We start from the raw sequence: 15,970 nt of genomic DNA, 5'->3' as shown, positions 1-15,970 counted from the left end.
ATATGTGGTCTTATGTTAAAACCACCAAAGTAATTTCCAAGGAGGTATTTTTGAGGCTAGGCAAATACACTGTCTCTCCTTAACTAAGTTATGCCTACTAATTTTAGTACTCACTGATGGATCTTCCCTACAGTAATTATCACTGCTGTGTTTTTTTGTTTTTTGTTTTTTTTTAAAGATTTGATTTATTCATTCATGAGAGACACATAGAGAGAGGCAGAGACACAGGCAGAGGGAGAAGCAGGCTCCATGCAGGGAGCCTGACATGGGACTCAATCCCGGATCTCCAGGATCAGGCCCTGGGCGGAAGGCGGCGCTAAACCGCTGAGCTACCCGGGCTGCCCTCACTGCTGTGTTCTAATGAGGGTTTTCTTTTCTTTCCTTCCTTCTACATTTATATATTTTTAAAAGACTTAAGTAATCTCTACACCCAGTGTGGGACTTGAACTCACAACTCCAAGATCAAGAGCTGCATGCTCTACCGACTGAGCCAGCCAGGTGCCCCTACATTTATTAATTAAAATAGTCTCTTTCCCTGTTTATCCAATCATTTATTTCTAGCAAAATGGATTCATGAATACTTTATCCTTTGATTTATAAGCCAGTAATATCACGATTTATTATGTTACTGAAACTATCCAACTTTGCACTTGGGTGTTCTTTCCGGCTGGCCTCCAGTGGTCAAAGTGAGTATCAATGAGACAAACCACTATTACATGTCTTCTATGAGATGCACAGAGGACACGTTAACTTCAGTAATATTCTTGCCATACATCTTTTTTTTCCTTTTCTTTTCTGAGTAGTTGCTTTCTTGCACTATAAGATGCTCTAGGTTTATCTTTTATTTCCTTTGTTCCAGCTATAGAAGCAATCATTTCTCCAAGTAGCCCTGGGTTCCTTTCACTGGAGAAAAGAAACCAAGATCTGGGCATATATTTTAATATTTAGTAAAGTTATCCTTCTATACAAGTTTAAACATTCAAAAAAAAAATATTCCTATCTAGTTTTCTTCCATTTGACTTTTTTTTTTTCCAGCCAATGCTAATTATTTAAAGCCTGCTAATTTATGTCAGGAACACAAAGACATCTAGTCTTAGTTACTACTTCTAATGGGCTAAATGTTGCTAAATAGTATTTTCATATATAGCAAAGAAATACTATTTAAAGAGAGGACAGGGGTGCCTGGGGGCTCAGTCAGTTAAGTGTCCCGACTCTTGGAATTCGGTTCAGGTCACAATCAAGCTCTGTGCTGAGTTCTGCACTTGGCATGGGATTCTTTCTCTCCTCTCTCTGCCCCTCCCACCCCACTTGAGTGCTCTCTTTCTAAATAAATAAAAACCTTAAAAAACAATAATAGAGGAAAAACTATAGTTGCACTTTTAACATGTTATGATAGACTGCAGAAAAATAATTCAAAAACATACTTACAAAAAACTTACAAACATGCAAAAATACTATATATACAGCTTAGAAATTTTATATATATAGTATGTAAGCACGTGAAAAAAACCCCACCAGATTTAGGATATTGGTTTGGGAGTAGAGAGGTGGGAAAGAGGAAGTAAAATGACCAATCAGGAGTATACACAGCATATCAATTCTATTAGCAAGGTTTTATTTTTTTAGGGTGAGTGGTAAATACACAGATGGTCAGTGGACTTCATAATACTTTTTAAGATACCAACAAAGAAGATTAAATAAGAATAATCAAGCAGCTGATCCATATAAAAGAGGTTGAAAAAGTACTAACTACTACTCAAAATAAGCTAGTTAACAGACTGATTTTTAAGTCTAGAAAGACAAAAACAGAAGAATACAATACAACTATCAAGAGTATAAACAGAATCACTAAATACTAAAATGCAAAACTCTGGGTACTTAAAATCATATAGAACTTGTTATTCCAAAGAGGAAATGTGGTTGGAAACCAACAGATGAAGGTTAAATATAGTTATGGTTAAGTGATAAGTTTATCAAAAGGAAGCTTAGAATACAAAGAAGATACAGTGCTACAAAACAATGTAAAACATTAAGACACAGGAGCTGGCCTGGGACAATTTGAGCTTCAAATTACAATGGATTATAACCCACTGAATAGAATAAGAATCCATGAGTCCATACCATAATAAATAAGAAAATAATTGGTTTAGGCCAACACATCTTAACCAAGTGACCAAAGTTAACATCACCAATAAGACAAATCAATGTCATGTACCTTCTATGTGATGCACAGAGAATATCACTGATATCCCTGCCAAAAATGCAGAATCTTAATCTTGATTATGAGGAAAAAGATAAACCCAAGTTGAGGAACATTCCACAGAATAAATGGCCTATATTCCAAACTGTCAATGTCATGAAAAACAAAGGCTAAGAAATATTTCAGAGTAAAGGAGAACAGAGAGATGGGACCACTGAATGCCATGTGTGATCCTAGACTGGGAGGAAAATTGACATAAAAACATTGGGACAAAAGAAGAAATGTGAACATGGCATAATATCAATGTTAAATATCCCGATTTTAATAACTGTTCTGTAGTTGTGTAAGAAAACGTCCTTATTCTTAGAAAATCCACTGACATATTTAGGAGTGAAGGAGCATGATGACTGCAACTTCCTCTCAAATGGTTCAGGAAACACTGAATGTTGGTATGTAGATACAAATACAAGTAGATAAAGACAGAACATCTAGGCAGATGTGGCAAAATGTTAACTAGCAGGTCTGGATGAAGGATATGAGAGGGGGTTTCTTTCTAAAATTTTGCAGTATTTGTGTAATTTTGAAACTACTTAAAAAAAAAAAAAGAATGCTGTGGAGACACTGTTATCTTTTAAGAAGAATGGGAGGCAACCACTATGCTTTCAAAATATTCCTCTGGTCCAATATCAAACTGGTGATTAGGCAGGACATTAGCATAACAGGAGATTTTTTACTTAATGATTCTTGTTGACCACTAAAAAACGTTCTTTTGTGGCTTTCGTCAAAGACTCTGGAAAACTGAAGAGACTCATCTCTAGTGAATAATACATACGCACTTCCTTTTACCTGAGACATCCATCTGTCATCTCCTTGAATATCTTCTGCTGCATGTGGTATAGCTGCTGGGTTTGAGTCTCCTTGGCTCATTCTATACCTGAAGGGAAAAATGTCCATGTCATGTTTCATTCATTAAAAGGAATGTTTGCTACATTTTAATATTACATGCCAGGTTTTAAATAATAAAATTTAAGTTTCACTGTGGTTTTGCTTAGAAATGAAATAATAGGAATTTATTTTCAGCAGACATGAGTTCTAGGACATGACTGCTTAAGTCCCATAAACATCTAGCACTGTTAAACTTCTAGACAGGCTTGAATATCATTTGGGAACAGTGCATTACATTGAAAAAGAGTATATACTTTACATCTACATTAATTTTTCATGATTACATGTTAATGTAAGTACCAAATGACACAACAAATTAGACACTTAAGAGTTCAATGAAACCTGCATTAGAGCCTTTTAGGCAGCTCCAGTTAGACACTTGAGAATTGCTACAGCCATGATTAGTAGCCACTGGTTACTAAACATCATACAAATAACTACAACAGATTGTGACAAAACTACTCATAGGCTTTGACACTTGTTTTTGACAAATATTTACTAGATATTTTATTTTCGACGGGTCTCCACTAAGAAAATGTTATTAATGAAGAACCCAAATATGGCATCTGATAGTAGAGAAGAAGGAATAAATGAAATTCAGAAAACCTAGAAATGCTGATCCAGAAAGACAAGGACACCACACTCTTTTCAAACAACTGGAGGATACATACTAGAGAGGTCAGGCTCAAGAAATCATTTGGCATACACAAAGGATGATGAAAAATAGAATAATCTGGGTGTCTGGGTGGCTCAGCTGGTTGGGCGCCTGCCTTCTTCTAGCTCAGGTCATGATCCCAGGATCCTCGGATAGAGAGAGCCCTGCTCAGCAGACAGCATCCTTCTCCCTCTCCCTATGCTGTTTCCCCTGCTTGTGCTCTGTCAAATAAATAAAATCTTAAAAAAAAAAAAAAAAAAAAAAAAGGAATAGAAAAGAAAAATCTGGGGTTTTGTAGCTTAAAGAAAAGGGGGCCATTCTCTTTTTCTTTCCCTTGCCATTATCAGATACAGCTTTCTCTGAAAAAGGATTGAGTCCTATTCATTCGATAAGTATTTACTGAGTAAACAAAACACGTAGGATTGCCAAAGCAGTAATTTTTGAGAATCAGAAAGTAAAAAAGCTCTAAGCATGAAAACATACCTTCATTCATGAAAAATACATTACAAAAACAAACCAATGTTTTAATACTACGCAAACCAATTAGTTCCACTCTAAATGAAACTAGGTCTAAAAAAATTAGACTCAGAATTAAGCCCATATCTAACTGGAAAAGTAAAACACTATCCATATCCTGTGTATAGATCATCCGCAACTTACAATAGGATTGCATTTGGATAAACCCATTGTAAATTTAAAAATATCCGGGATCCCTGGGTGGCGCAGCAGTTTGGCGCCTGCCTTTGGCCCAGGGCACGATCCTGGAGACCTGGGATCAAATCCCACCGTCGGGCTCCCAGTGCATGGAGCCTGCTTCTCCCTCTGCCTATGTCTCTGCCTCTCTCTCTCTCTCTCTCTCTCTCTCTCTCTGTGTGTGACTATCATAAATAAATAAAAATTAAAAAAAAAAGAAAATATCCTTCCTCAGGGCACCTGGGTGGCTCAGTCAGTTAAGTGTCAGACTCTATATTTGGCTCAGATCATGATCTCAGGATCGTGAGATTGAGCCCCCTGTGGGCTCCACACTTGGGAGGGGGGAGTGTCTGCTTGACATTCTCTTCCCCTCCCCTCTGTCCTTCACCCCACTCACATGCTCTCGAAAATAAATAAATCAAAAAAAAAAAAAAAAAAGAGAGAGAGAGAGAAAAGATCCTAAGTCAAAAATGCATTTAATACATCTACCCTACCAATAGCATAACAGCGTACCTGAAATGTGCTCAAAACACTTACATTAGCCTACAGTTGGGCAATATCATCTAACACAAAACCCATTTTACAATAGAGTGCTGAATATCTCATGTAACTTATTGAATACTATACTGAACATGATAAACAGAATGGTTGTCTGTGTATCGGATGTTGACCATGGCTTACCAGGAGCTTTGGCTCACTGCCACCGCCCAGCATTACATCTTACCACATATTGCTAGGCTGGGAAAAGATCAAACTTCAAAACTGCAAGTACAATTTCTACTGAACACATACCACATTTATACCATACTGAAGTTAAAATATTATTTTATTTTATTTTTTTAAAAGATTTTATTTATTTATTCATGAGAGACAGAGAGAGAGACAGTGAGAGAGAGAGAGAGAGAGGCCGAGACACAGGCAGAGGGAGAAGCAGGCTCCATGCAGGGAGCCTGATGTGGGACTCAACCCCAGGACTCTAGGATCACACCCTGGGCTGAAGGCGGCGCTAAACCAACTGAGCCACCCGGGCTGCCCTAAATATATTTTTTTTAAGATTTTATTTATTCACAAGAGACATACAGAAAGAGAGGCAGAGACATAGGCAGAGGGAGGAGAAGCAGACTCCTTGCAGAGGGAGCCTGATGTGGGACTCGATCCTGGGACTCCAGGATCACGACCTGAGCTTAAGGCCTGATGCTCAACCACTAACCCATCCAGGCATTCCAAGTTAAAATATTTTAAGTAGAACCATTATTAAGTCAGAGACCATCTGTATATACTTCTTTAGATTACTAAAATTTGCAAATATCAGAAAATAATAGCTATCTGTGAAGGACTATATATGCCATTTTTTTATTCCATGTTTTAATACATACCACTTGCAATCCTTGCAAAATGAAAAAAAATGAGGATCAGATAATTTAGGTAATTTGTGCAGTATGTGAATAAAATTAGGTTTCCTTGACACCAGTGACATCACACCTGGCCCATTAATCACAAACTAGTTCATGCGGACTTCCTGAAAAGGTCTTGTATCTAACCATTTTACCCAAAAATATAAACTACATGGAGCTAAAAACATCAATGTAAAATACAAGAATTGGGAGGAACTGCAAGATGAGTTTGTATAGCTCCATTCAGGTTATGGTATCTGGTTGAGGTTTCATTGTCTAAGAAAAGTACGAGAAAATTAAAAGATGCATAAAGGAAAAAATGATTAAAGGAGATTAAAAACAAATCGTGATATAGAAACATTTAATTTGAATGGTTTTTTTTTTTTTTTTAAGATTTATTTATTTGAAAGAGAGAATGCACATATGTGCAGGGAAGAGGGAGAGACAAAGTTTAGTAGAATCCAAGCTGAGCTCAGAGCCCACTTGGGGCTTGATCTCATGCCCCTAAAATCATGATCTGAGCCAAAACCCAGAGATGGACGCTTAACTGACTGGGCCACCCAGGGGCCCTCCTTTTAAACTAATAAGACATTCTATACTTTCTATACAAAAGTTTCTTTGAGTCTAAGTTCAATTCTAGATTGAAGTCTGGCTATTCAGGTTAAATCTGACATGGTGCTTAATAGTAATTCTAATTTTAATAGTAGCCTTCTTTCCTGCTGATCAAACAGCTTCTACTGGCCTTAAGACAGATAAGGGCAACTTGGTTAAGTTTTCCCACCTACAGATTTCAATATTTATATATGTAATGTACAGCAACAAACAGTTTCACTTTCCACTAATTCAAAATACTATTTCCAAAGTTTTTTAAATAGATTTTTTCCTCCCCTCACCCCTTTTGTTGGTGGTGGTGGGGGAGATGCAGAGGGAAAGGAGTAGAGAGAATCTTTTTTTAAAAAAAGGACTTATCTTAAAAAAAAAAAAAAAGGACTTAAATAAATAAATAAATAAATAAATAAATAAATAAATAAGGCTTATCTATTTGAGAAAGAGGGGGAGTTGGAGAAAGGGGAAGGGGGGAAAGAATCTCAAGCAGACTCCCTGTTGGGCAAGGAGCTTGACTCAGGCCTTGATCCCAGGACCTGGAGATCCATGACCTGCACCAAAATCAAGAGTCAGACAGTCAACCAACTGAGCCACCCAGGTACCTCGAGAGAATCTGAAGCAGGCTCCACACTCAGTTGGAGCCCAACACAGGGCTTGATCTCACCACCCTGAGATCATGACCTGAGCGGAAACAAAGAGCTGGACACTCAACCAATCGAGCCATCCAAGCACCCTTTAAACAGAATTTTTAAAACTCAACTATTTCATTTGTTCTCATTTGTTTTCCCACCTGGAGAGACACTTAACATGTTAGGTATTTTTGCAGTAAAAGTTAACTGACACAAAATTAACTGAGAGACCACCACTGAAACAGAGAAAAATAATCTGGCCTACTCTCACTAGATTATATAATTGAAACTATTGTTCCTGGGGATTGTTTAAAGAATAAGAGTGACAAACTGCAAATTATAAAGTGCCTTCATAATAACATGTATTCAAATTGAACCCTCACCAGTTAAATGACAAAATGCAGGCACTTCAATTCATTTCAGTTCTTGGGATATCACGTTCAGGTCTTGAAAAGCTTAAAGAATTCTGACAAACTGGACGGTGTCTAGAAGACAGGAGCCAAGATGGTAAGAAACTGAAAACCTGTCATATTAGAAACAGTTGAATGACATAAGTATGTTTATAATCTGTAGAAAAATCGGTTAAGGAAGAGAAAGACACAGGCCATAAATAACTGTCAAACTATTTGAAGATGACTAGGAGGAGGTATTACTCTTATTTTGCATGTCCCCAAATAGGAAGGCAGGGCCAGTGGACAGAATGTACAGTTAAGACAAATTTCTAACAATTATGACTACAGAATAACATGGCCTGTCTCTCAAAGTAGATTCCTCCAATGGAGATTCAAAGAGTGGCAAGCTGAACCCCTAACAAGAAAGGATAAAGTGAACTAAAGCATAGGAGTAAAGACAGATCCAGATTTGTGGGGCCAAAACATCTTAAATGTTTTGGAATCTTTTCAAATGTGTATATATGTGTGTATGTTTATTTATAAATTAAATGTACGAATTGTTAATCTGTATATTAAATATTAGTAAAGTTTATCTTTTCCTTTTACATAAAAAAATAAATGTATAAAGAAGTTCTAAATTGTTTCCTGTATTCCAATGGATCGCGTTCTGCAATCCCTAGGGAGTGCACATACTCTACTTTCAAGACCAATGGTCTATTTAAGCTATAAAATCTTTCTAAATCTAGGATTCAATTTACTAACATGGATTTCCAGAGTTCCTCCAACAAGTAAACAACTGTTGTAAAATAATAATCGCAATTAAGATTTATTAAGAACTCACTATTTATAAGACACTGTTGTAGGAGCTCTGAGATTTAAGAAACCTGCTTCATGATAGGAAGAGCTGGAATTGGAACTCAGGGTGATATACCTCCAAAGCCTACTATTTTTGAGTAAAGAACGTTAGGCTCCGTATAGAAAAGACATGATAAATTCTCATTTACTAATTCGATTCACTTATGAACCCTATTATTACTAACAAATTTATTATTTTTATTATTATTTTTTTAAGATTTTATTTATTCATGAGACACACACAGAAAGAGGCAGAGACTCAGGCAGAGAGACAGAAGCAGGTTCCATGCAGGGAGCCCGATGCGGGACTCGATCCTGGGATCCCAGGACCACACCTTGAGCCGAAGGCAGGCGCCAAACCGCTGAGCCACCCAGGGATCCCCACTACTAACAAATTTAATGGCATCCTGATGCTCTGAGCAAAATACTCATCTTGGTATTCCTCTTGGGCAAAATGAAATAGGGATTGAGAAATCGAGGGGAAAGATGTTGCTTATCTGAGGAGGCTATCAGGCAGGTAGAATTGAGTAAAGATAGTAAAATATTCCCAATTAGCTCGTCTTTTTTTCCCCCTTTAACTATGAATACAAGGTCATCCTTCCTCTTCTGAAAGGGCAGAGTAAGCAAAAATTTGTTTCTTTGTGCCTTCAGACACTTGGATTTTGTATTGTTTTGCCAAATCAAATTCTCCCAATACAAAGTAGCTTTCGGTTTTACTGATGCCTATGGCTTGATAACATCCTGAAAGAGCAGGTAAAGAAAAACTGAGCCACAAACCCATGCAATCTCCTAAGAATGAGGCTAGAAATGTACACTCTAGGGGACTATGCATTTAGAAGATCCAAACAATTTGGAATTCAAATAAAATAAGCTGTTGTATTTTTTTTAAGACTTATTTATTCATGAAAGACACAGAGAGAAGCAGGCTCCCTGTTGGAAACCTGATGCAGGACTCAATCCCAGGACCCCAGGATCATGACCTGAGCCAAAGGCAGACACTCAACCACTAAGCCACCCAGGTGCCCCAACTGTTGTATTCTTTAAAAGAGAAATGAGGAATGAATTAGGAGCTATCCAAAGTACAGTCTGTGATAGGACACAAAAACCTGAATGATTTTGGGTTTCCTGCCTCAGGAGGAGTATTTGGAATAGTGAAGCTGTAAAAACAGTAACACAATTAAAAAAGTACGAGCAGGGAGGTGGATTCTGACTCCCCTCTCACCTTCTTGATTCATAATTTTCCCTTTGAGGCGATGGATTATTATAAGTCACTAATTTCTGATCACAAACAGCAGGTTCAGTTAGAGAAACCAAGCAGAATAAAGGTCTGAAGAACAGAACTTTTTGTTAATTTACCAGGAGAGACTCTATTCCAAGGAATCTGATTGTCCGTTAAAAAATGTAAATTCTTTGGAAGAATGAGGAGTAAGCAACTTGCACAGCATTTCCCAATTTTCCTGCATTTTCCATCTTCTTTCTACCTTAACTTGAACCGTGACAGTGAACACCAGAATCTCTAGATACTTACACCAGTATGTGGTGTAGCTGGTGTAGCGTGTTTAATCAGAAGCCAGTTCCAACAACAAAGAAATATAAATTCTCAGGCTCAGCAGGATCTTTAGTTTAAGCAGGAAACAGAGGGAGGAGAAAAGTTGCGCCAAGAATTAAAAGGTTGAGAGTGTGTCCACTCTGACCTAAGACTCTTCATTTTGTTTCAGAGGGAGTGGACAGGGTTATACTGAAAGGGAAGGAAAGCCTCATCCAGAACACCCTGCCTCAGTGGGCTGGCGGGTGGGTCCCGGGGATCCAGCACATCCATAATTTATTATCAAACGCCCGCCCAAGCCAACAAATTAAAGCACAATGATTTCCTACTCCTCCCCTGCTCCCCCACAAGGAGGCAATCTTTATATCAGAACAATGTGCCCAAGAGAATCTAAAGACACAAGGCTTATCTGAGGCGAAGCCGAATTCAAATACCCAGGAGAGACCATCCTCTGTATTCTTCCCTTCCTCTTTCTCGACACCTTTATCCTCAGCCCTCGATTTTAAAACTGCATAAAATGAGATCCCAGAGTGGGTGCAGATGGTCTCCCCTTTCTCTGCGGATACGCTCTGAAAAAGAGGCCAAAGCTTCAAGGGTTTGCTTTTCTTAAGGTCTGAACGTAAATCATGAAAAGCAACGCTGGCTTGCGAGCTGGTGGGAAGCAGAGCAGCAGTGACCACGCAACGGGTCCAGCACAAACCTGTAGGCCGAGGAGGTCTCCACCTGGTCCACGGGCACGGGTGGACCAGGCGACGACCCCTGAGAAAACCTGCCCACGGGCCCTTTCCAGGCAGCTGGTTGACCTTGCGCGAATAACCAACCTCGCTGGGCCTCATTTCTAAACTGAGGTGCCGGGGCTGCAAGGCCGTGTAAGCAAGAATCCCTCCGGAGCCGTGACAGTCTGCGGGTTTTTGAGTACATTCAGGGGGAAACGGATAAGTTTCTAAAGAGTTGGAATTTTTCGACAAAAAGCGGGGGGGGGCGGGTGGCGAGGAAGAAGCGCTCGGCCAACGGGCCACCGACTAACGGGTCTGGGCCCCGTTCAAGGCCTCGCCGACAGCGGAGGGAGGGTCGGCGGTTCCGGCGCGGGGATGGAGGGAAGAGGCAACAGCTGAGACGGAGGCACAAGAGTTGCTACGAAGGCGGCGGGCGGCGCCGACCGCGGCGAGCGGGGGAGCGGGGAGCGGGGAGCGGGAGGCCCGCTGCAGGGGGCGGGCGGGGAGGGGCCGCCGCCTGCCGCCCGCCGCCCCGGTGCCCCCCCGCCCCTCCCCCGGGAGAGGCGGCGGCCGAGCCCAGGCGGCAGGTGGGGGGGGTGCCGCCCGGAGGCTCTAAGGCGGCGGCGGGCGGTCCGGGGGTGCGGGGGTGCGGGGGCCGCGGGGAAGGCGCGCGCGAGGCCCCCGAGGGTCCGGGCGGGGGGAGGGGCCGGCGGTGGGGGAGGGGAGGGGAGGTCGCGGGCCTCTCACAATAACAAATCGCAGGCCTTCCCGACCCCCGCCGCTACGCCGCCGGTTCCCCGCGACCCCGGCTGCACTCACTCAGGCAGAGGGTCCGTGCGGGCCCCAAGCGGCTGCGGCGTCGGCGGGTGGCGCGTCTGTCGCTCGCTCAGTCCCGGCGGCCCCGCTCCGGCGCGTCCCTCCTCGGGCCCCAGCACCAGCAGCAGCGGCAGCAGCAGCGCCCCCACTTCCGGTTCCCCTGCCACTCAAGCCAATGGCTTCCGGAAGTCCCGCCCCATCCTGCGCGGCCTCCGCGTGGCTGGCGGCTGCCCGCGTTCCCCCGCCCGCGGGGCGCTGGCTGCTGGCGCTCAGGTGCCCCGCTACGCCCCGCGGCGGTCCCCGCATCGTTCTGCGTCCTGCCCTCTCTTGGCGCGTGGTCTGCGCAAGGGGCACACGATCTTTCCTCCAGCCGCATCCTCGACCCCGCGTTACTGTCGCCGCGGAGGGGAGATGCCATTCGGGACAATGTGGCGTGACCTCACACTGACGCCATTCCTCCCACCCCGCCAACCTGGCTTCTTTCTCCACCCCGTGGAATAAACCAGATTGCTGCAGCTGGGAGGGAAACGGGGCCTCAAGGTTAATGAGACGGGCTGCTACATAAGGAGACTTTCTGGGATGAATGGGGGGGGGGGGCACGGGGGTGGGGGGAACCGCCTCTTAAGGTGATACCGTAGGGGGCTGGCGGGTCCGTCTTTTCCTTAACACTCCGTCCAGATTAGGGGAAGGTGCACCCATATACAAAGTCAACGCAGAAAAGAGCAGAGGCTAAATGCTATTTTAAGCGCGGGATCTATGAGAGTAGAGAGGAAGGGAGAAAGATGTAGGCGGGCTTGCGGCCGCGAAAGCATTGGTAGCGCACAGCCGTGAGCTGGCCCTTTAAGGATGGAACCTTCGGCAGGTCGCCCGCGGAGCCTTCCAGCGCTCAGAAATGATGGGGGGCAGGGGCACGGCCCGTGATTTCGCTGACAAAAACCTGCTCAGAGTACTGTGAAAAAAACCAAGATGATGAAATAGTTTTCCAGCTCACCTGTGCTGTCAAGGGATACTACATTTATCAGGCATGTGTAATCCAAAAATAATTGTGTCCTTGGAATAGGATGGTTTTTACATCGCTAATTTACCGTGGAATTTTCTTGCAGATGTTCGCACACTGTATGGGAGCACCCGTCCACGCGCTCAGTGAATGCGTGTTACGTGTTTTATTGAAAAGAATTCATGTTTGGGGAACTCAAGAGGCAGCCGGGAAATATGTTGATAACAGAAGAGGAACAGCTTGAAATTATTCTCCAGGGATAAATCCATAGAATCTGGCGTTTCCCCAATTGCAACACTCAACACACTTTAATGTAATTAGTACTTTAATACTGTCCCTGCCATAGTGTAAGCTCTGAGGGAGCAGGGACTGTGTTCTGTGGATTCCCAGCACCTGGCACGGTGCCTCATTCACGGTAGGCGTTAGGTATTGCTGAATGAGGAATGAATGATCAAGGGTTGAATTTGTGCCTGTGTGGAACCCATGGCCTATCTTTCTACTTTTTTGTTTTCAACTTGTTAATTAAAAAGCACAAACAAGGGAGGTGTACCCCTAGGAAATACTAGACCCAGTTAAACTAGTTTGTGCAAATATTTAAATACCTTTCAGCTCAGGCAGTTTTTAGTGGTGGGACAAAGCCTCAGTGTTACTGAACCCTGAAATCTATGAAGAGCTTGTTTCCTGAGTTTGTCAGTTTTAGCTTTCTAAAGAGATCTTTCTTTCTTTCTTTCCTTCTTTTCTTTCTTTCTTTCTTTCTTTCTTTCTTTCTTTCTTTCTTTCTTTCTTTCTTTCTTTCCTTCCTTCCTTCCTTCCTTCCTTCCTTCTTTCTCCTTCCTTCCTTCCTTCCTTCCTTCCTTCCTTCCTTCCTTCCTTCCTTCCTTCCTTCCTTCCTTCCTTTTGATTTTATGTATTTATTTGAGAGAGAGAGAGAACATCAGTGGAGGGGAGAGGCAGGGGGAGAGGGAGAAGCAGACTCCTGCTCAGCAGGGAGCCCAGGTGGAGCTTGATCCCGGGACCCTGAGGTCATGACCCCAGCCAAAGGCAGACAGACTCTCAATGGACTGAGCCACCCAGGTGCACCCATTGTCTTTTCTTTCTTCTTCTTCTTCTTTTTTTTTTTAGATTTAGATTTTATTTATTTCAGAGAGCCAGCCCAAGGACAAGTTCCAGCAGGGGGAGGAGCGAAGGGGGAGGGGAGTAAGAGAAGAGGGAGGGGCAGGGGCAGAAGGAGAGGGAGAAGCAGACTCCTAGAACTAGGGGAGCCTGACTCCAGTCAAGATTCTAGGATCCCAGGACTCTGGGATCATGACCTGAGATGAAGGCAGTCCCTGAACTGAGCCACCCAGGGGCCCCAAAATAGATCATTTTCAGAAATAGGCAGGTGGTACAGTGCAAAGGGCCCTGAAGTAGGCTTCAGGGTGCCCTGGGTTCTTGTCTGCCAGCTACTGCTATTTTACTTCTTCAAGCCTTTGTTTCTTAGTCTGTAAGACAAAAAGAATGGACTAGATGATTGCTAAGGTCCTTTCTAGCTCTAAATTTCCACCTTCCAGTTATATTCAGAAACATAATTCTGGTAGCAGCTACATCCTATCTCACTCCTCCTCGCTTCCCACATACAACGTCCCCTTTCCCCCCTGGGTCCCATTCAGAATCTGTGTTTTCCGTTCAGTCCCAGTTGGTGGTAGGGAAAAACAACTTTTCTGATTATGAGACAAATTGATTGAAAACTATCAGGAGAAAAAAAAAATTGTAATAGAATAAAAAGAAAAAAGAAAACTATCAGGAGAGCTTGTGCTTCAAGTTGTTTTTCCATTAATAATGATGGGTTATATGAATCCATCCAGATTCTTTAGTCTGGTTTCCCTATTGATTAAATGCCACCCTAAAGGGAGGATATATATAAATCCTGACAAAATGTCTGTGGCCTGATTGGAGTCCTCAAATGGGCAAAAGTAAAAGTGATCTAATGTAGATCTAGGACTTTTGAGAATGAGAAGTGTCAAAATACTACCCAAGTGGCCTGGAATTTAGAAGACTGCTTGGCATTTCATTACTAATAGTAATGAAACAGAGGTTTCAGAGGACCTGGCATTTCTTTTTTTCTTTCTTTCTTTTTTTTTTTTTTTGGACCTGGCATTTCTAACATGGAAAGAGGGAGGGAAATCTCTGTGGACTGACAATGAACACATGGTGTGAATTCAGGGAATTTCTGTGGGTAGAACCCAAGATCAGATGGTTCATAAAGAGTTTCAGGGGATCCCTGGGTGGCTCAGTGGTTTAGCGCCTGCCTTTGGCCCAGGGTGCGATCCTGGAGTCCTGGGATCGAGTCCCATGTTGGGATCTCAGCATGGAGCCTGCTTCTCCCTCCTCCTGTGTCTCTGCCTCTGTATCTCTCTGTCTATCATGAATAAATAAATAAATAAATCTTTAAAAAAAATAAAGAGTTTCAATGTGTTGTGTATTGTTAAAACAACATTAAAAAATGTTTTGATGGGCGCCTGGGTGGCTCAGTGGTTAAGTGTCTGCCTTCAGCTCAGGTCATAATTCTGGGGTCCTGGGATCGAGCCCCATGTTGGGCTGCCTGCTCAGCTGGGAGCCTGCTTCTCCCTCTCCCTCTGCCACTCCCCTTGCTCATACTCTCTCTCCTTTCCTCTCTGTCAAAGAAATAAATAAAATCTAAAAAAGGTTTTGAGAGAAGAAAACAAGTTTGTTTACATCCTCACAAACACATTTTCATTTGTCTCAATAACCATATATTCAATATTTCCTTTAAAAAAAAGATTTATTTATGTGGGGCTCACCCCAGGACCCTGAGATTATGACCTGAGCTGAAACTAAGACTTGGACACTTACCCGACTGAGCCACCTAGGTGCCCCTCAATAAATATTTCTTAATTTTAAGATCTCTGAGGTCAGGCCAAATGTTATTAGAAATATAGTAAAAAAAATATACAGTATTATGACAACATTTTTGTTTCTACCACTGACAATTGTTAATTTGTCACAGCCTTATTTTTGTAAACAACATGTGTGTATGTTTTAGTATCGTTACAAGCTCATGGATTGAAATTGAAACAAATTTGAGTGTTTTATTCCATTGTAATTATAAGCTTATTGATAATCATATTGTCCTAACTTTAGGAAGTGGGGTCCTATTCAAGTTGCCTGAGTCATTCTGACATAACCAACATTGATTTGCTTTCTGCCACTTTAGTTTTTGTCTTTTCTACAATTTTGTAGAAATGGAATCATACAGTAGGTACTCTTTGGTTTCTGGCTTCTTCTGTTTAACATTTTTGAGATTTATCTGTGTTGTTTTATATATGTATTAGTAGTTCATTCATTTTTATTGCCAAATAATATTTATGGCTAGTCTACAATTTTTTTATCCAATCAACTGTTAACATTTGGTTTGTTTCTAGTTTTTTTTTTTTCAAGATTTTATTTATTTACTCATAGAGACACAGAGAGAGAGAGAGAGGCAGAGTCACAGCAGAGGGGGAAGCAGGCTCCATGCAGAGAGCCC

General features: G+C 42.0%; 1 protein-coding gene and 1 long non-coding RNA gene across 7 annotated transcripts in view; one reads left to right on the top strand and one right to left on the bottom strand.

Moving 5' to 3' along the window:
* PAFAH1B2 (platelet activating factor acetylhydrolase 1b catalytic subunit 2) overlaps positions 1–11,607 on the bottom strand; it is a 30,502-nt gene extending 18,895 nt beyond the window's left edge. The window contains exons 1-4 of one of the 6 annotated variants that reach the window (XM_077893658.1): positions 10,737–11,001; positions 9,898–9,985; positions 7,506–7,607; positions 3,047–3,134 (exon numbers count right to left, since the gene is read on the bottom strand). In XM_077893658.1, coding sequence (XP_077749784.1) covers positions 3,047–3,127 — 81 coding nt within the window. In that variant the 5' untranslated portion in view covers positions 3,128–3,134; positions 7,506–7,607; positions 9,898–9,985; positions 10,737–11,001. Of the gene's footprint in view, positions 1–3,036; positions 3,135–7,505; positions 7,608–9,897; positions 9,986–10,736; positions 11,002–11,450 lie in introns of those variants that run through there. The other 5 variants (XM_077893659.1, XM_077893657.1, XM_077893656.1 and 2 more) reach the window with 5 other exon arrangements.
* A 70-nt stretch (positions 11,608–11,677) lies between these two features.
* On the top strand, positions 11,678–13,004 carry LOC144311324 (uncharacterized). The gene is made up of 2 exons (XR_013376911.1): positions 11,678–11,987; positions 12,551–13,004. It is a non-coding gene; the product is annotated as an uncharacterized LOC144311324 (long non-coding RNA).
* Positions 13,005–15,970: the final 2,966 nt, after the last annotated feature.

Source organism: Canis aureus, chromosome 3 (genome assembly GCF_053574225.1).
Source record: "Canis aureus isolate CA01 chromosome 3, VMU_Caureus_v.1.0, whole genome shotgun sequence".
NCBI classification, from domain to species: domain Eukaryota; kingdom Metazoa; phylum Chordata; class Mammalia; order Carnivora; family Canidae; genus Canis; species Canis aureus.
The sequence above is the reverse complement of the archived record's forward strand: the minus strand, read 5'-3'. Positions and strand labels throughout refer to the sequence as shown.